General features: G+C 43.5%; 1 protein-coding gene across 4 annotated transcripts in view; it reads left to right on the top strand.

Moving 5' to 3' along the window:
• The window catches only part of LOC122573677 (protein trachealess), a 137,849-nt gene that overhangs the window by 17,726 nt on the left and 98,095 nt on the right, over positions 1-22,028 (top strand). For all 4 annotated transcript variants that reach the window (XM_043740370.1, XM_043740372.1, XM_043740371.1 and 1 more), the window contains exon 2: positions 14,776-14,808. In XM_043740370.1, coding sequence (XP_043596305.1) covers positions 14,776-14,808 — 33 coding nt within the window. The remainder of the gene's footprint in view (positions 1-14,775; positions 14,809-22,028) is intronic.

Below are 22,028 nucleotides of genomic sequence, written 5' to 3'. Positions count from 1 at the left end.
CGCTCATTAGCAACTACGTTAATTTACACAAAGATAAGTATTTTTTAATTTCTCATGTATGTATAAACATTTCCATTCTACTAATAAAACAATAATTCAGAACCTTAAACGCGTGAAACAACAGTCGCAAATTGAACGTTTCGAGGCAGCTCTTTACGACTGACCCGGCTAGAGGTGGGCTAGAGACCGGATCGATAGTCGTTCGATATTTATTCAGAGCGCGTAAAGCAAGATATTACGGTGCCCCGTGGCGAAACGAAGGAACGTGAATGTAGGTAAGCGGCGCGTCTGCTTTCGAGCCGCATCGGTCCGACACCGGTTAGGTCGAGTTGAATCGAGTTGATAAGGTTAACTGAGAGATACGGGGGCGTAGGGAGGTCAAGTGATTGTGTAGGCGGTACTGTTCGTCGTCGCCACATACCGCCGCGATTAACGTCGTGTACGCCCGTATACGTACGTCCGTGTAAACGCGCCTTTCGGCGGGAGCGCGAACCTCTGATTAGACTGAACTTCTGATTAAACTGTCCCGAGAACGCATTTACACTCTTCCTTAGTCTTGTTGCACCTATGCCGTATATTTTTGAGAATTGGACCGTAAGACGTGAACGTTCGAACGTTCTTCGTTTGTAATGTGTGTAAAAAACTTCCATTTTTGAAATTAGATTAGTTTGTGTTGTTTGCGATGTAAAAAATCGATAGATTACATGTTTGATTATTGTTAACACATGAAAAACTTAAGACGCAATTTAGGTGCAGAGATATGCTTTAAAGTTAAAATTATTAATTGTAATTTTTGATGCTAGATTCGGCTGTGTACACAACGTATTTTTAGGTACAATTTATTTCGCTGATATTCCATGCGTAGACTGTACACGTGATTTTTTTATAACGTTTGATTTATTCAATTTGAACGAAAAAAATCGTAATTTGCTGATAATCGTAAATCCGATATCATTAACGAGGGTCAATATCGCCAGACAAGAGGTCAGGAATGCATAGATGCGATCATCGGATGCATAATTAACCTACTAGGCATCTTGGTCTATATGTAGGTATGCTGTCCCTTCGAATCCAAGTAATGTAATGTATATTGTTTAGATCTTTTTCGATATTTTATATATTTCTCGTTAACGCAATATTCTCCAGAAATATTAAAAATGAATCATCATCATCTGCCGCTTCTATTCTGAACACGACGTAGGTTTTGGTGTGAACGCGACTTAATCGCGAACAATCTCAAACAAGCAGCGCCAATTGAAAGGATGACTGTGACCGAGTTGAACAAGGGTTCTCAGCATATCCACTAGGCAATTCTCCGTTCAAAAATGACATTTCCTTATTTAACCAAACGTTCATTGTTTTTACTCGAGAAGATATCGAACGAATATCTTTACGATCCGTATCCCTCGATCGTAAATCGGAAATGCTTGTCTCGTCGAACGTCGACGCTACTATACAATCAGTAGGTCAGTAGTATTCGTATATGAAGCCATTAAGTAATCAGAATACCTATTGTACTTAGGTTGATTAACGACAGTAGTCTGGTAAATATCGTGTTCAATGAATATTAAGCGTTTCAAGAGTTCGTACATCGTTTATAAGTCGTTTATATAGCCATTGAGGCACGAGGTATTGCATCGTAATATTTTTCGTGGCACAGACCATCGTTCTATTAAGTTACCGTTCCGCTTTTTTCTCGTTTTTAAAGAACGATTGAATGAGAAAGGAAGAGAATCGACTCGTGGATGTTCCGATTTATCGATGATTCTCTCCGGTAGTGGAACGTTTCTTCAGCCTACGACTAGTCGTAGTAAGTCAGTGAATCGTAACGTGGAAGAACTTGTTTTCATTCCGATAATCGAACTACAGCGATCAATCTTTTTTTCTCTTCGTCCATCTTTATTCAATCTGTTTTTCTTGCTCGCCATGCTTAATTCAAGCTACAGAATTCGAAATTTACCTCTTTCCTCCTTTCATAAATCATCTGTATTTCGCGATACATATCAGTTTGATAGTAGGAAAAATTCTACACCTGAATATCCCAATATTCCATTCGAACTACAGATACTCAGCTTCGATTCTACAAACAGCTATGAAAATTAAATTATAGGAGATGTATATATATATATATATATACAAAGTATATACTTGAAAGATATAAAAAGAGATTTACACAGATTCTTTCAACATTTATGCGATTCGTTTATCAGAATCTACCGCCCATACTCTATCACGTAAGAGCACACTACTTTCTACCTTTACGATCCTTTAACAACATACCACTTTACTCTGCACACATTTCGTTCAGCGTCGTTACTATTTTACCACATAGAGCATACTATTTTCTACCACTTTCATCATTCCGCTATTATTACACTATATTCTACTATTCAAACATATCATCACTATAAATCTGCTCTTACCATCGTCGTTGTTTTGCCACATAAACACATCACTCTGTACTACATAAACATTTTTCTGCCATTTTCAATGCTCTACTCTACTCTATATTCTACTCTGCTACTCAAACACGCACGTTTCACCATCAACATTGCTTTGCTACAAAAGCATACCACTATTCGTCGTCGTTATTCCACTGCACAAACACACCACTAACTTTCAATTGATTAAGCCAGAAAAGAAATTCCTACAATATATATATATATCTTCCTGAATAGATTCACCGACAAAGAGCCGACTTGCAGCAGCTAAACGGACACTGTTCCATCTCTTTCAGCAATTTCGCATACAAACTACGTACGTTGCACCATGTTACTTAAGAGATGTTAACAAACGTCGAACGGGAGCTCAGTAACGCGTGGTAACCGCGCAGCTTCTTTGCGCGTCTCGCTACCCGCTGTGCGAAAGCCGACTTCCACCGTGATGCCTTGGTATCACGATATGTACCGGATGCCGTGGTGGTGCGCGCCGATCCTTTCTTGCGGCGAACCAGTCGCCCGTTCCCTGAAGGGTTGATAATTCGCCGATTAAATTGAAAACGGCGGGGCTAATTGTGCCGCGGCTGTATTATTCATTGGATCCGGCGGGGCCACAGCTTCGGTACAGCTCGTGTTGCGGATCGAGTACCGTACTCGAGTACCGTACGCGGTCCCGCGGTTTTTATCCAGCGCGGAACAGACGCCGAATACGGCGCTTGTCCGAGAAAAAGGCCGGCTTTCCTTCTGCTGCCGCGTTCTTACCGCGAGTCAACGTTTTCGGCTCCGCTGTAATTGTTTTTGTTTTTGCTACTATATCTGTGGGGTTTCCCTTAATCCCGTCGGAAATTTGTTGAATCGACAGACATGGGGGTATCGAGGAATATAATGCAGCACGCTTTTTATTTCTCGCGGATAAGTAGGCAGCCGGATCGAATAAATGGTTTTTCAGGACTGGGCGTTTTCGATGAAGAAATTTTATATTTTTGGTCACTTGCATCGAAGAAACTGAAGTTTCAATCGGTAGTCGTTAGTTGAGTGATACAAGTAATACGACGAAAACGTACAGAATTATGGAACAGTATGACTGTTCTGTATTCTGTATGTTCTGCTCAGTATGACAGTCTGAATTAAAAAGGTATTTGAATTTTCCCACAAGCGTCTGCGTACATTCGTTAAGATAAATTCACTGGTAAGGTAGCCCTGTAGATCTTAGTAGCGAATTTGTTAAAGTATATTTCGTTCCGTATGATCTTTTTTAGATTCCAAGCAATAATTGTATTCACAGTCCATGCTCTTTGGGAAATGATACTGCTCTATCTGCATCTGCGGCCCCGGACCATCGGCGTCCACCTGTATCGAAAGGCAGGCTTCACAACCCAGAAAGGGCGTAATTTTACGAGCGAGACTCTGGACAAAGCATCGGGATGCCACGCGGTGGAATAGTTATTAATAACAACCGCGGCCTCGTATATCGTGGATAACGATTCCGAAATACGGACGGTTCGCGCGCCGCGATTCGGTTGTATGATAATCGTCCCTAATAACACACGCGGAACATCGGTTTAACATCCGAAACGGGGGATTACAGCGTTGAAAAATGTATCATGGCGTGGCCTCGCGGTTGGTTACATTGAAATCTTTTCGCGTACCACCAACGGCGGCTTGCCTCGATGCGAGTATGTACGCAATATGGCCATAAGCTGCTCCGGAACAAATGATGCTACCGACACTTTGCATCCGGTTGCAGGGACGAATTCACGTCGAAACGGCCCTGTACACACCTCGTGACGTTAAAAGGTTTTGTCAGCGATCGTTAAGCGATCGTCTCGATGGGCAACTTGGCCACCAGGTTGCCTCTTAAAGCGTGCCTCCCCTCAAAACGTCCCGAGCGTAATAGGGAAGACGAAGGAATTAGCAATTTCGTCAGGCACCGATGTCCAAGAGACCGAGCTTAAAGGGCTGTTCTTCGTTCCGATATAAACTATCCCGGGCAAATGATGATCAGTCTTATGCATAATTTCCGCCGTTCAGTACCGAGAGATCGTACTTGAGATCCGATAAAAATTACATGATATAATGTAGGACGTTGGGCGATTCGTAGCCCACGGCTAATCGGCCGTCGATTCGTATCGTGGCGTTTTTATCGGGGCTCCGGCCACGAAACACGATTACGCGCCGGATCATGTCTTTAAGCCGCGGTGCCGACGATGTTTTCTCCCCCGTGGACACGACGACCGTGCTCCTTGCTCAGGCCTATAACGTTCTCCATAAAAATCCTTAAACGAGATAAGAGCCTTGTTAATCGATACACCGTGAACGAACGACCTATAGGCAGCTCCGAATGGAAAAGGCCAGTTCGATTGTGACCGCACCAGACGAACGCCAAGAACCGCGAGACCGCGACAGAATTGTCTGGTCGTTTCTTGCGACGCGGCTCTCTCGCAATTTGGCAATACAATAGCGAGAACAAGGATTTGCTGGGAGAATAAAGTATTTTCTTTTGAAAAACTGATTTCGCTGGTAGAAAATAGGATCGAGTATCACGGTAGATGCGTATTTGATAAAATGTTTTAGCAAAGTTAGGTAACAAAGACCTGAAATAGATACAGTATGAAACACAGTTTACAGATTCGCCTGGGCAACTGGCTTTAATTTGTACTTGCTTCAAATTATAGCTATTGCAATGGATATTAACCATTCTATATTCTTTATCGTTGAAAAAATACGAATTGCAAATCGAATCGTACATTCTTGATGTACTATAATGGAGGCAATCAAGATGAAATAGTTTTCCAGGTTATAGGATTTAATCTAAAATAAGAATCACCTTGTATTTCTAAGTATCGTATAAAAATTGTTTTATATGTTTTTGAATTTTAATTAACGATATTTTATACGCTTATACAAGTATTTTCTCATAAAATTACGAGTTCGCGTAGCTTGCTCGATATCGACAAGAAAGTAATGGACGTAGAGTACACAAACTATAATTATGTTTTCGTCAGTGTTGTTAGCGTACTGAGATTACCGTGCGAAGCATTTTATACGATCCTGAACAATCTGTAGGAACATTCCTGCATTTAGTTACGCCATTGATTGAAAATTATCCGCAGAAAATGTCTTTAATACCAACGGCGGAAAAGATCGGATCTCGCGTTCTTTTTGCGTTAATGACGAATGCGTTTTGGTTCGATGTCAGAAAACGTATTGAGAGAGTAATTTTATTATATGTACACGCTTGTTAAGTATTTTTCAGCCGGAGTTTCCTTTAAACTGCAAACAGTTTACGCAATCTCGTTGCACGTAGCAAATGAGCCTAGCAAGAAGTACGTAAGGAATTTACTCAATAAAACTACGATGATTCGCAGATAGAAAAACAAAAGATATACCAAACGGGATATTTCAGATATTATCTCTCTTCTATTAAATAGCGAATTATTATAAAATAATCGCGATATGTTTATCTGTGATTATTCAAGATCTATTTCTGCAACAAGTAAGATTATCGACGTTAATTAAATCTGTGGAAGTGTCGATACTAAAAATCTGTAAAAAAAAAGGTGGAGGAAAAAAGAAGAAAAATTATTCGAAAGGTACAGTGAAAGCAGAAAGGAAATAGTTTCTTATCAGAAGCAGTCACGATCGTAGCTCGTTTATTACTGTGAAAATAATGTTATCTGTGCGTTAAGTTCCACCTCGAGCCGAAAGAAGTTAATTAGGCTTCGGCAATTATGCAAAGTGTCGAGACCACTGTCCGGTCTGATAACTTAACGACATCGATTGTCGCTGTTACAAGATACTTAAAACAGCCAGCCTTCTCGGCGCTTATCTTCCTCGCGTTTAAACCTTCGGCGATTTTGTTTGTTCAAAGTTAATTTCGTTTTTACTCGCTTAACTCGCAACGCTTCATCGAGGAAAGCTGTGTTACTATACACGGATTACGATGTTTATTTAAGTAATTTGTACCGCTTTACTCGCGAACAAAGTTACGTTTATCAGCGATATCATTTTTATCGAGTATTTTATATACTTTTCACCTTTCACGCTTTAGTAAGCAATTTCCGCCCGAACAAAGCTCAAAAATCTGCTTCTTTATTTTACAAAAAGGAACGTCGATACTGCCTCGCTATCACCAACCTCGATTTTGAATTTCTCAAACATCTTGCATCCTACTCTTTGATACATATGCATTTCACACGGAGTAAAATTACCTATTACCTAAATCACCTATTACTCAAACATTTTCCAATATAACCACCATAGCCATTTGATATACATTTAACAGTTTATTTCTGCACAAGTTCAATTCAAGGAAGAGTCAAAAGTTTACCTACCATTCCATAGAAAAACTCGCAAGTAACGCGATACCGACGCTATCTGTACGATTCATCTCGATTTCAAACTTTTCAAACACCCTATATTCTCACGCCCTACTGCTAAAATACCTATTTCACTTGGAGGAAAATTTGTTTATTCGCCATTCGAATTTGTTTATTCGAAACATCACGCGCTAAGCTACCACGAATGTGTGTATCAGTCAGGTATATTACTACCCTTTTATTTTCGAATTCAAATAATATAAGATATGGTTGAAATGTTTTCAACAACCACGATTAAATGTCAATTTTTCACCTGAATTTCACGTGCGTTCTCTCGCATACATAAAATACCGCACAGCCTCCTACCGATCCGCCTCAAGAGACCGACGAGAAACGCATTAAGAGCGGTCGTGTCCGTGGAAGGCCGTCGGTAGTGGAAATATCGGGGCCAGGATAGATAAGGGAGCAAGGAGAGACAGTTGCAGGAGCAAAGATAGAAGGAGACGGGGAGAAAAAGATCTTGGTCGAATGAGACTGTCCTATTACCCGGCAATACGGTAATGAATCTCGATCGGATGCAAATGAGCTAATTCCAGGGGAATATGGTAGGTAGGTCGAAGTAACGCGGTCGATCGAGGAGGTGGCCGTTTTATACAGGCTGGTGGAGAACGTACGGTTGTGGTGTGTGCGTCGGGGCGAATAAAGGGCCGGTTGCAAGGGTCCGAGTGGCCCGTAGGGCACGTGCACGCACGCATACATTAACACGCGCGTGCTGGCTGCTGACGGAGCGCTCGAGCGGACCAGAGGGAGACCCGAAGCGGATCGGCACACAGGCCGCGGAGCAACACACGCAGACGTTTTGGCGCCACGCCGTGAATCGAGAGCCAATAAATCCACGCTGCCTCATTACTAAGCTTGTCTCTTTAATTGAAATCTCGTGTTTTTCCAAACGCACGCCTCCTTTTTGTCGATCTCCGCGAGAACTTCTCTCTGCTTTTTTCTCTTACACTCTACCCTTCGCACACGGCGATTTTATTATAAAACTGTGAAAGCGAGGAGACACCTCGCGGCCAACGATATCTTCTCACCCGTTCCAGAGAGATCCAGAGAACCGTCCTTCGCCGTTTCTTCGTTCCTAGTGGTCTTGTTCCTCCTCTTGTCGTCTGCTGCCGGTATCCAGAAAGGATTTATGCGTCTCGTTCGATCCGCGTACGTTCCGTGATCCGTTTCATCGCCGCTCCGCCTAATCGCTTCGTCACGTCCTGGCCTCGCGTTTTTCAATAAAACCTAAGACTGAGACATCGAATGTTCTACCGAGGTTAGCGTGGACGAGAGTATCAAAGGTGGATGGATTTCTTGCCGATAGCTGGTGATCGACAATGGTCGTGGAACGGACTCGTTCGTGGCGTGGGAATGTCCTGGAATTGTCTACGCCTTTAAGAAATTGTCCTTATAGAAGAAACGTTCTCGGTTTTCTGCTTTCGATTCGCAGAAGTGTGAGTCGACAGAGTTAATGATATTGCGAAACTTTAACGGCTATCGCGGAAATAGTACGTGCATTTATTAACTTAGGAAAGTGGTCGATGTTAATGGATTTCTGATCGGGAGGTCTATAAATGACAATTTGCGCGTCATGATAAAACGTTTAACGAGATCGCGAGTGATTCGTATACATCGTGTTACGTATTTTTAACCATATACTTCTTATCGTAGATATAACAAAGAATCTTCTCCTATGAAGGTATATAAAGAGGACTATTTTTAGCCGACTTTTTAGCTCGAAAAGCACGAAACACTTCACCAAACCCAATTAAGACCCAATCTCACCTCGTTCCACTAATTACCTCGCTTATTGCAACAAATATCCAATCGCCCGAATCTTTGCCCCATACACGGCGCTCGATCGAACGAAACCAAAGGAATCATACGCGTGTCCATTTTTCCGAGGAACGTTGCAAAGTAAAAAAGCTTGTTCGATCAGAGCGTGAAGGTGCGACGTGACGCAAGTCGGAAGGGGAAAGCGAGCATTGTCGAACGGAACTCGACGTCAACCTATTCCCTCGATCGAACCGTCGATCTCGATTCCATCCATTTTTCTATACGTCGATTTCGATCGGTGGACGCGTGTTTCGCAACGCCACGAGACCAGAATGTCATAACGCGTGTCAATCGGACGTTTTCTTCGTCACGAAAGCTGCGTTCGAGCGAGACCGATGCTTTTTGTACGTGGCCAGCCAAGCGTAATCTTAACCAGGTTAACGTAAAAAGACTAATCACCGAACTACGGACGTTTTTCCGCGGCGGAAAAACGCGCAACCGTGACAATTCGCCGTGGAATTGGATGATTTTGCGGTATTGGATTAACAGCAAAACGTTTTCTCCAGCAACGCCACGTTCGTACAGGGAAAACGTGATTGAAGCGTGCCATTACGCTCCCTACGCGAAATTGTATCGGCTAGAAGAGCCGAGTATCGTTGCACGAACGATTCCTTGTTTCTAACGTAGACGTCTGCCATCCTGTGCATCGTTTTGCATGTTGTGTTTGCGTTCTTGCGGTTTTAACGAGAAGCGACCAATGTATGATGAAAGTATAATGGGATTGTGTTTGAGGTTGCGATCGAATTAGAAGACGCAGCAGACGAGGTTTTGTTTCTCACGCGTTCCTCGAACATCGATTCCTTCTTTAAAGATGTATGGATAATTCTTCTTATCGCGTCTTTTTCCGACTTTTTGGTCGAAAATATGTAATGCGCTCAACTATAAGGCCAAATACGTTTGAAGTTTACCTGTATCTATCGTAAAGAAAGGGAACTTATCACCGGTAAAATTAATATCAACTCCTCGAACAAGCAACAAACTACAGGCAACTACTAGCAAGAAATTAAACGTTTCTAAACATTCTCCGAACAACATCCTTTGTATCTCATCCATTACCCCAGGCAATGAAACTAGAAGGCAGCGAAGAAACGACAGAAGAAACCACGGCACTGGTATCACCGGTGAACAACGATAACGACAACGGAGGCAAAAACCAGGAGACCAGGAAAGAAACGATCCATATCAATTTATCCGATCGGAAAATGATCACGGAGCCGGTCGAGGAGCAAATGCTCTATCTCTCTCTTGTTGATCCGCCGTAGCGGTGTGGGTCGCGCGAGCGAACCGCGACGCGCTCGTTAAAGATCACAGCTGAAATATCGCGTCCCCGGTGCGTTCGAGTATATTTGAGCCGGACCTCTGGTTACGTGTCCTCGTGGCTGTCGCTGTGAAAAAAGTTTGAGTCCCTTGCAAGACAGCATCCTGCCGGTCAGTGATCCTGGCGTCGGCTCGGCCGTGGCCGTTTCGCTGTAGGTATATATTCAGCACGGGCGCGCGGTCCACGTTCCAGCTTGTGACGAAACGCGTATCGAGTAGAAAGAGAGCAAGATCAACGGTAAAACGGGAGAAGGAGAGGATGGAAGAACGAAAGGAGAAGGGAAGAGGAGAGAAGTAGTGAAAGAACAGAGGGCAGAAGCATAGCTGGCGCATTATCACATACGTTAAGTTTTTCTACCTCTATTGGCCCAGAGCGAGGCCACGAAAAACCACTGATTAATCGAACCAACACGGCGAACATTCTTGCGGCCGCATATACAGCCTCGAGAACCAGTAGCAGGCTTGCCTCTCTTCTGGAACACCACACCCGACGCTCCTACATTCGCACGGATGTCGGGAGAAGAGACACGAGGCGGCACCACTGAAAAACCCTCTCTTCCAATACCGTCAGAGACCCAGGCCCAGTTCCGCCGATGTCTCTTCGGACGAAAACCGGAATGCGTTTCTTATCCGGCCACCCGATCGTTCCTGAGTATCTCTCTCTTTCTGGCTGTCTGTCTCTCTCTCTCTTTCTCTCTCTCCCTCTCTCTCTCAACTTACAATTAACGCCGGTACAATACCATACGGATTACGGATGGAAAAAAGATTTCAGGGAATCGGTCTCGTTGGACGTTAACGCCAAGCGATTTCGAGTAATGGTTCGCGAGTATGGAAGTGAATTTTCAGATTGCATTTCCATGAAGTAATTTCGAAGGGGATGAGCGTGGAAAACGTGTTAAAAAGTTGTGACGAGCGTTGAAGGTTGAACCTAGTTCGACAGGGAGAATCGATAGCGACGTTAGAGATAGGAGATTTAAGTGGAGTTCTGGCAATTGGTTCTTTGATAGGGGAAGCTTTGGAAAACGAATTTGAGATGCGTTTAAGGAAGTTTAGAGTTTAAACGGCGATATGGTTCGAATGAGAACACGACAAATATCGCGAAAAGCGTATCTTTGTACATCGCGCGTTTCCATAGTATTCTGGTGATTTTCCACAAATGTTTTGCCAAATTTTATAAATTCACATCAGACAACTGGAAACCAAACACGATCGTCAACGACTGAAAAGAAAGGGAGACGACCCTAAAACTCTCGTATCCTCCGACGTTCCTCTTTACACAAGGTGTGGCAAACGAAAATGCCACTTACTATGCCGACACATCACTTAGTTATTACATACATGTCGCGTTTCCCCCGCCGCGTTTCAGCGTTCTGCTTCGGCTCGCCGTGTTTCTGCGTTTATCCCCGCGCGAACTCTCACCCTCTGTAGAGCAACGCCGGGATCGAAAGGCAGCTCGTCCTCGGGACGGACATTCCGCGCAGCCGGTGTTAGGCAAAGTTAAAGTTTACACCGTTCGGCTGCCGGCTCGGCTTGGAACACGTGGTCGCACCATGTGTGGATGCAAACCTCTGCCCCCCGTATTATGACTGCTCGTAAGGCACGTTTGCGGTACGCCTACGTCTTCCGATCTGTTTCGTCTTATCGACACGTGTCGCGAAATGGTGATTTTCTACCGTTGATACGACAATGGTAATTTTCAGAGTCGACTCTGTCGATTTTTTTTTTTTTTTTTTTTTGGGGGGCGAGGGGAGCAATTTTATTGAAAAGTCGATTCGCAGTGATATAATAGAATTGACGAAATCGATAAAATTAATAGAATCGTTGGTTCGAATAGAAGCGCAGCGATTAGTTTAGGAAGAAGGAAGAGGACTTTTTGTATAAATTTATAGATTGGCGTCAAAACTGTCGTGTATATAGAATCATTTATATGGATGTTTACACAGAATCAACCATATGAATTTTGAAATACTTTTCAGTATACTGTAACTGCGTAAACACGTTCGATAGATGGCATATGATGAGAGAAGAGGCCTGTGTCCAGGTTCGCGCATTCTTCGGGGGACTAAATGCTCGGTAATTTTCGGGCATTATCCCAACTGGTTAATTCGTGTTACGTGAAGCGGGAAAAATAAGACTCAACCGCCTATTTCAGCCTGAAATCATTTGCATTTACTTCACGGCGATTACGGAGTTCGTGGCTAATAAAATTTGAGCAGCTCGAAGACTTCATCATCGATATCGCACGCAAATCTACGCGCAACCTTCAATTTGCTGCACGCGATGCCGATCATCAGTGTGAATTCTGGTAATACCGTTTGCCCGTTTAACGGGAATCTCTCCGTCGAGGCAACAAAATTTTACGGGAAAGTAAGAAACTTTACCCTTCTATGGACTCGTAAAGACACATTGTCGTCGAGTGTCTGAATATACGACGATATCGTCCAAGGTGAGAATCATGGGCTGTTACGCGTATCGTATGAGGTTTTAGGGGTGTCCGATCTGCCAAACTGCAAGCGGTAACGTCCCGACATTAACGACGATCGTGCTTCTGAAGTTAACATTCACTTCCAGAAGATTGGTTCCGCAGATAATAAAAATAATAAAAATAAAGCGCAACAGCATCTGTACTTTTGATAGAACGAGCGAAAGAATAATTCGTAAGAGGAGAAGTTGCGATTCGATACTCGCGAGTTTTCGAAAAACTATTATGGAGGAAAATTTCGAAAATCGTTTACACAGACGAATCATCTAAAAATATGTAAAAGATAGAAAAATTCCGAAGATACGGATAAATATATTACGCCTTTCGGTTGTAAAAATATTACGATTACGAAGTATATATTTCTCCAGCGTATCTGATAGAAAGATCAGATATTTCACTATACAGCTTTGCTATTCGACCAATTCTAACAAAACCACTGACTGAAATCCTAACCAACGTCGAAACTCCGAACCATCCCCTACGATGTCGTATCGGTTCTCAAAATCAGGATAAAAAATACAGTTACCAACTCTAAATTTCCTCTTGTACCAACCTGCCAACTTTTCTTCTTCTCCCACATTATTCCCAACAGATAAGCATGCACGCCACGAGCGAGGCGGATGGTATAGATAAAGGCGCGCGAGAGCGATTTGGTGACATCAAAGTTTAATAAGCGCCATAAGCCGATCCGAACTGCGGCTAAAACTCGTCGAGCAATAAAAGCGGCAATAAAGCGTTCGCCTTTCTCACGTCCCGTGGGTGGAGGTTGTACAACGTTAGACAGAGAAAGTAAAAGATAGAAAGAGGGGGTTGAAGCGTGGCTCGCTTGCATGGTGGTTAACCGAAAGGTTAGAAGGGCGGGAACACATTAGCGGTGGAAGGTGGCGTGCTCATAGAGACGTCCGGTCGCCCAATTACTCCCGCATTAAATCAATGTTCCTACGGGCTTGGGCCATTCCGGCATCCCGGTAATAAACCGTGGCGAACATATCTGCACGACTTACGGCTCATCCCTTCGCGTCGCAGCCACCCCCGTGCCGCGACGCCGCGCTAGGGTGAAACCGGGCCGGGACGCTCGAGAAATGTGCTCTCTGTCGTAATATTTGGCTTTAAATCATGTCCCGTTGACAGGCCCCACTTTCTTCGCACCTTCTGATTCATCCGCGACACCACGCGCACCAACTTCTGATCTCGATTCTCTCATTTATTTCGTTCCTTGTCTCGTTCTCTCTCTTTCTCTCTCCGACTTTGCCAGGGTTTTCACGATTTTCCAGTTTCAGTTTCATGGGGGTAAGAATGGAGGAAGGGGACGCCTTTTAGGTGCTTTTCTCTTTTTTTTTTCTTTTTACGCTTTGGGGTGAATTTTAGCGTCGTTGTAGGAGTTGCGTTGGGCGAGTGGAATCGATGGTAGAGAAAATTGTGATATCGATGTTTCGAGAGTGTTTTTGTCAACGTAAAGTTATTAAAATTTATTCTATGCAACTTCGAGATTAATGGCATAAACCTATCTCGCTACTGATATAGGTGAAAATAGCTACAAAGTTGGGGTTTCGTAAACCAAAGCATTAGCTTCCAATAAAAGCAAACTGCAAGGAACGAACGAATTGAAAAGCTTGCGAATTCGTTCGACAGAGAGTTTTTTTCGAGGGTCTCGCTACTCGTCGAAGTCAAACGAAGTGAAGTCTATGGCCGCGTTCAACCGTGAGATTAGCCTCGCGCACAATTTACGACGGCGATCTTATTCACAGCTAGGCTTTCATATAAAAGCTTTTTCCTGTAAGCTGTGATACGTTCTCTCGGGTCTTGAGACTGGCGTATAGGGGACCGAGCAAAGATCGTACACCATAACAAATTAATATAATCGATATTGTTGCATTCGTCGAGGAAAGTACGATTTTAAATTGCTATTTATATGGATTTTACTTTTAAGCTTCTTGAACTGCTATATGCAGATCAGATATTTATGAGATATTATATAGTATGCTCATAATTACAGAAATCATGTCGGATGACTTATAGGTAACTTATAATTACGTACGTAATATCTTACCCGTAATTCATACGGGATACTCGTTCATCTTGAATGAAATATTCTTCAAGATAGATTTCTGATACGATTTAGTATAGTTTTTTTTATTATATTTTTATCTCACACGTATAACGTTGATTTATTAAGATCCTGAGCTGTTTAAATGTCCAGCAACTTATAATCAATCGCAATTGTCTCAATCTTTATGGAAATGATGCAAGCACTTTATTGACTATTATCATTAAATGCATTATTACTAGGATTTTTGATAATATACGAGATTAATAAAATTTTTGTGTTCGCTTGTTCTAGGTATCGAGATGACGCTCTCTGTTGGACAGACAGGTAAGATGACTTGCTGTTATTACAAGAAACAATTCTCATTTCTAGGATTATCTGTATTCATAAAATGCGATGATTGGCTAATATTTTTCCTTATGTGTATGTAATATTTCCGGTAGGAATTGCTCGTTAGGACATCTTTGTTTTTCTATTTCTCATTCGTGACAGGTGCTACAAACATAATATTAACCCAGACGAACACGTTTCAAACGTGCTACACAGAACACGTTCCTCAAATATTATCAAACTCAATCTACTCTTTCTCAACTCGATTTATTCGCCACTCGTTCCTGCTTTCTTTCACTTTCTCCAAAACTGTCCAACCAACTTTACGATTACCTGCCTCAAATCGCTTCCAACAAAGCAACAAATACCATCGGAAGATATTGTTCGAATTGCCGCGAAAAACACGTACCTATCTATCGATCACGCGTATTCCATGCAAACCTTGAACTGATATCCGTGAAATTAGAAAAGATGCGTGGCGAAGACTCGAGAGTCGAAAGACACACCCTTGACGCGAGGCGTTAGGCGTTGGTAACACCGTTTTAAACGATCCTTCGACTCTCGATGTATTCCCTCCCGCGAGGAGCGACAGATGCAGAAAAAGAGAAACTCTTGGGGAAAAAACGAGAGGAAGAAGAAAAACGAAGGAACAAAGATCGAAAAAGGAAAAAATCGTGGCGGAGAAAGACAGAAAAGGTAGCGAAAACAGGGAACAACTAGGGATATAGAGGAGTGAAGGGGCGAGGTGAATAATACAGAGAGATTGACGTCGCGACGCAATTCCATTGTTTAAAGTGAGCACGGAAAGAGAGAGAGAACGGAGACAAGCGGTGGAAGCAATGAGCAAGGCAACGAGCTTTGCCACGAGGTTCTTGCCCACTGGTATAAATCAACTCGCGAGTGACCAAACCACTCCGCCATACGATCCGCCGTATACACCGGCTACATCAAATTAGCGACACTTCTTTCGATCGACATGTCGATGCCGGCTTTTTGCCCTTCCACGAATACTTTCTCTCCGCTCTGACTATTCGCACGCCGCTTCAAATCCACTTTTTCCAGCGGGATGGTCCACGTTCTGCGCCGTTCCGCTTATTTGCGTGTGATGAGGTTTCAAATAGGGAAACTATTTGCTGCTATCGTAATGTGTACTATTATGGGCAACTCGATCTCGAACGATGCGCAAGAAAGTACCCGAACATTATGCGTAGAAATCTCGTACGTATGTATTGTGTGCGAATGTATTACGCATAATCGTGATAGTTGTGTTTTATTATAGCGTTAACGAAATTTCAAACTTTGTATAATATAACACACGTAATACGTGCGTAGAAGTTTTCTGTGACAAGCGTTTAAGTATAGGCGATCCAAGATCTAATCTTTCATTAGATTCTATAATCGTCTCTCTTTGTAGCAATTTCCACGCAGCTGTTCCAGCGCACATAAGCTACAGTTATAGCGAATGCGTGTTCTGACAAATTGTTCTAATAAATGCACCACAGTCACAAAGACGAAGCTCGACGCATCGTCGCGAAGAGTATTGTAACGAACTAGGCAGGGCCGTGAGCGTAGTTTGCAAGATCGTAGAAGGATCCGGGACAGCTTTTCAGGGAAAGCTATTGTAAATGAATTCAACGGACGATGGGAAGTAATTAATGACGACACTTGGTTCGATGTAATTAGCCGAAACTGATCCAGCGCTAATTGCGAACAGCCGGACCACGATAATTAATAACGCTCGCACGACGTTATCGGCATACGACCGGCATACGACGTCTTTCCATCTTTTTTGTCTTTTTATAAGTCGCCTGGGGACCACGTGCAAGGAATATGGCGTAATTGGTCCACCAGGTCTCATCGGTAAGAAGAACATATATTACCAGTCGATCGGCCAGCTTTTATTTAATTTATCGTTCGCCCAATTGCATTTTTTGCCACCAAAATATACAGTGAAGCGAAAAAAAGGATAATCGAGAAGACTGAAATCGGATCTTTTGTAATATAATTTTGTAATCATTTGGCATGTTTCTTGAAATATCGCCCTACGATTTGGCATATTACTTTCCTTGAAATATTTCAATGCAAAGTTTCGCTCCAAGCTCGAATTCTCTCGAAACACGCTCCGTTTCAAACGAAAAATATCACGAATCATCGAGTTTCTTTCGTAATTATACTACGGACTATATTAAAAGATCGAGCATAAAACGATCAAATAAAATACGTCTGCACCATGTAAGAAACTAGCTGGATTTGCATAGAAACAGTGGAAATTGATACATTATTATAGGCGAACAACGATCTTCTGTGATATAGAATGGAACGTATCGCCGATAAATCGATGCTCGACGAAAATGGTTCGTTTACGAGGTGGATGCATCGATCGATATAGGTGAATACATCGGCGATTGGACGATATCGTTGAAATATCGTTGGAATAATTTATACGCGTCGTTAATGAGCTGTTCATCTGAAAGAGATCGTTAGAGACAGGCAATTTATAAGTCGCGAAACAAAACTATCAGGATGGGAATTCGTAAAGCGGGCAATCTTGCGGAGGCCCTGTTCCCTCAGCCAGGTTAATAATTATTGATCTATCGATTAAATGCACCGGCGAGCTGATTGATCAGCGTTTATATCGCGAATACATCGGCCACGTCCGCTCCCTACAATTTTAAACCGGGTGCTCATCTTTCAAGTGCATCGCGACCCTCTAACTTTGAACGAGCGCGTACTGCCGATCGCGTTCGCGTGTGAGTCGCTTCTTCTACCGAGCTTAATGGCGTTGTTCGCCAGAAATTATCGATAATGAATGAAAAACGTGTCCGGATTACAGGCTGTTTGTGCTTTTCCTCTTTCATTCATCTTGTCCCTCTAATGATTTTAATTAATGTTACTCTCGTCGACTCTTAAGCGATACCGATAATCAAATTTTTACGAACTAAGGACGGATAAATGCCGCCGTTGCTTTTTTATCTCAATTTTCTAATTGTGCAATTACGCGGTTTTACGACCGTTGAATTAAATTACGTTCCATTTAACCGCGGTGTTATTTAGATATACTTATGTCATAAACCATCGTGATGCGATGTCATTCGTTATCTTCTTTCTTATCTCTTATCCTCTTTCTAATCCTCTAATATCCGTTTCCTTGCGATACAACGTCGATTATTATTTATCCAGGAAGATAATTTCATCCAATGGATCGGCTATGATACCGATGATATCCATTCGTAGCTCTTTGTCCTCTTTGACAAATTCGAATAAATGGAGTTCTGGAGCAGCTGTGCTCTCGGATCCAAAGGACTATCTCCATTAACCAAACACAACTCGACCTTACATAAAAAAAAAAAAGAAACTAATTCATCAGCGATCGATCGCGCACCGATCGCGATAGGGTCGGCCCGCTATCGTAATAACAGAGGAACGACGGACGGGTCGTTTGCCGGAAGCCGTGATCGGCTCGAGCCAAGGATACGCGTCCCGGCCTGGTATAAGCCTGGTCTCTTAAACAACCGCGTATTTTTTTGCTGGCGTTCGATTTAACTGGATGTCGTTACTACGCTCGGCATTGTTGTCCGCCGATTCGTTCATCGATTCATCCTTACTTTCCCGCTGAACGTTGCTTCTACGTGTGTCTGTCCATCCTCTACTGCGTACCTCCTCTTTATCCATCGTCCTATCTCTTTTCCTCCATTACCATGGCCGATAAGTTGGTCTTCGTTCGGCCTGGCCTGCCGATCCGATCCGATCCTATATTTATTGTATCGAGAAGACCAGAGCCGCCGCATTCCTCGCGCATGCGCCGCCCGTAATGAGCGGTCTCCAGTCCTGTCTGTCTTTCCATCCCGTCCGTCCATGCGTCTGTCCAGCCGACCGGTCGTAGCCCCCCTCGCTCACCCTTTCACCCTTCCACCGCCTCCACCTCCACCTTGGCCTCCTCCGCCTCCACGTTCCTCGCCCTCTTCGGCTTCTTCGTCTTTCTCACTCGAACTCTCTGCCTTTCAAGATCGTAGCACTTCTTCTTTCTCACGTTCTCTTCTCCTTATTCTTCTACTTTTGCTTCTGTCTCTTCTTCTCCGCGTGTTGTTGCTGCTGCTGCCGCTGCTGGTTGCTACTCCGGATCGGTGGCTTCTGGATCCTCCTCGAGCATCGGGGATCGACGATCATCGCAGCTTTACGGGAAACGCGTTCGTTGGCCTGCCCCTGTTCGCTAAGGGAATCTGGGGTTAGATTCGGTCTGAATTATCGCAATATCATTCGAGATATTGGTGTTTTATTTCAGAAACTTCCACACGATGTGGGATGTACGTACTATGCGTGGCACACGTTGATATCGGAATAGTTACACGGTATAATATAATAAGAAGGTAGTCGTTAATAGCCTGCAGTTCCCGACTGATCTCGAAGGAATTATAAAGGATATCGAGTCGAATCTCGATAACCATTCTCGTCGAATCGTGCTAATATCCGAGAACCTAAATCCGAATCTCCGTTTTTTCTTATCGGTAATACGATCCCAAATGAAGGATGAATAATTCTCTGGCTCTTGAAAATTACTAGAAAATTATTAAACAATCAATTTCGAACGATATCGAAGAACACCAGCTTCTTTTCCAATCGCAATACTACGTAATAATAGGATTTTGAAAAAGCACGAGAATTCACAAAGATGTAGGAAAAATTATTTTCTCGAGAAAACAATGTAGTAACTTCGTTCGATGCGATATGCTGGACTGAAAGATTGACGAGAAAGAAGAGAACACGGAGAATTGCGTGTAGAAACGCGGATAACGAGGCAGTGGCCAAGCCAATAGGAAAGATTCGCTTCCGTGGTTTGCTTATCGATTCAAATCGCGTGCAGCGTGTATGAATGAAGGAATGAGTGGGCGAGTCGAGCCACCGGTTGAATGGAAGGCCCACGGGTGACCACAAGGCACACGCGCGCGTACAAACATCTCTCTTTCTTTCTTTCGTTCTTTTGCACGCTCTCCGTCTCTCCGTCTCTGTTCCACCGTACGTTTCGCCGCCGCGCCTTCCTTTTCTCTCTATCGTACGGTTCTCTTCGTATACTTGACCCTTGCGGCGAGAATCCGATGAAATCGTTCGACGCCATCCACCTTGCAGCTTTCACGGTGTGTCGCGGTGTCTTCTTCGATTCGTCTCCCTGTTGCAATCGATATGAGATAAGCGAATGGTGATTCGCGTTATACATCTTCTTAACATCGGCCAACGTGATTTGTAATTTTCTTCTTTGATGCGATCGATAGATGAGGATGTGATCCTTTCGGAAAGCTACAGATAGCTCCGACTTAATAGTATTTTAAAGCTACAAGATATTTCGATGTATCGATTAATCAGCTGAGTTCTCCTTTTACACGCGATCTAATACGATATGCGATAGATCGTCGATGTTACAAGAAAAGGAAGGGAAACAAATTGTATTTCAAAGAAGGCAGACTCCAACGACGCGCGCCAAAAACTCGGAAATTTAGCATTCTGCGTAAATCAAGTACAACTTCTTAATGCTTGCAAAACATTGTACACAGCGTGTACTTCCCTAGTTAAACTCGAAAACGATTTGAACGTGTATCCACATAGTCTATTCACGTAGACGTACTTACGTTTACGCGTAAACGAAAAAATCCTTAACGGGCGTAAGAGCGGTCGTGTCCAGCTGGCCGCGAAACTATCGTTACAAGGATCGTCCCGGTACAGTTTCCGTTTCTTCTGACAGTTAGCCGGGGCGACAGTTTTACATCCGTTCGATTCATTAATTCAGAGCTCGTCCGCGATGTCTTTTATCGGGTGGCTACCGTCCGAGGTTAACGATTCCACGTAAGAAGCCCCAGACTCTCCCTCTAATAGCTTGTATCGGCATTCCTGCGATTCAAAAAATGTGCCAAACCGCTTCCCTCACCCTCGGCCTTTTGCATTCCGGCTTTTTTCGCCCCGTCATCGATATATATTTGCTACGTGGCGGATTTTCTTTTCGGCCTACGCGGGTTTCACGGTATTCGCTAATTAATATAATCGCGCGCCGCTCGTTGCTCTTCTTGCCCATCCGCCTTTAATGGAAAATGTGTGGCGCGTAACCACTCGAGGACATCGTTTTCATCTTCTCGATGATGCCAATAGCGAAACCAGGTCTTCTACGTTAATCCTCTGTAACGTAGCTCTACAACTTGGAAATTACTCACGTTCACAAATATCGACGCATCTGTCGGTTTTGGTATGGAACGCGAGTTAATCTTATTCCAGATGATTCTACGGATATAAATCTTGTATTTCGTATTACGAATATGGCCGTAACGATGTGTCGATGATGCGAGATGGATAAACGTTAGGTTGAAATGTGTATGAAATGTTGTCTATCGAGGTGCGTCAATCGCATCTGTTAAATTTTATCGCCAATACAAGTAACAAGTATATCAAGGAGAAGAGAATTTGACGTAAACCACGCACCTACGGTATTAAGTAGCTTCGTGACGAGCACATCGAAACATAGCAATCCAGCCGAATAATTTTCTTATCCACGGATTATTGAAAAGAAAGCTGTAACGATTACGTTTCAACTCGCGAGTTCGCACTGGTCTTTCTCGAGTTAACAGGTTAGAATGGAAGACGCGCGAATGAAAGGCAGAAAACAGAGAGCTGACGTAAGAGGAAGAAGGAGGATCGGGAGCACGGCCGTTGGGGGGACACGCGTATCGCGGTGAAGCCAATTTCGAGAGCGCTTTGTGCGGCACGCTGCTAAAAATGCGTGGCGAATCGACAGCGAGGATCACAGGCTGACGGGGCAGCTTCAAGATCCATCCTGTCCCGTAGGATCTTGAACGGGCATCGGATCCGGTCAAAGCATTCCATTGTAGTGGCCGTGCTCTTCTAGAAACGATTCCACCGATCCGCTCGGATTCGTGGTGTTTTTCGCCATCTGCCGCCGCCGTGGTAAAGATCCCCCTATGATTGGCTTCTTCTCATCAGCGTAATGCGACAACATTAACCGGTGGCCACCGTTGCTTCCTCGTCTTCGTGTATCCTCCATGCGTATTCATGGCGACTAACTACGCGGTACGCGTGTATTAATTGACAAATAACTTTTTATCGCGATCGCTGGACCCGTATACGGGTCGCATTGTCCGCGATTATGTACGTCTCTGTGCGCGTGAGAGAGCTTTTCTTCTCTCTGTCTCTCTCTTTCTATTTCTTTCGGTTTTTTC

This window comes from Bombus pyrosoma, linkage group LG12 (genome assembly GCF_014825855.1).
Source record: "Bombus pyrosoma isolate SC7728 linkage group LG12, ASM1482585v1, whole genome shotgun sequence".
Lineage (NCBI taxonomy): Eukaryota > Metazoa > Arthropoda > Insecta > Hymenoptera > Apidae > Bombus > Bombus pyrosoma.
This window is presented reverse-complemented; position numbering and strand designations above follow the sequence as displayed.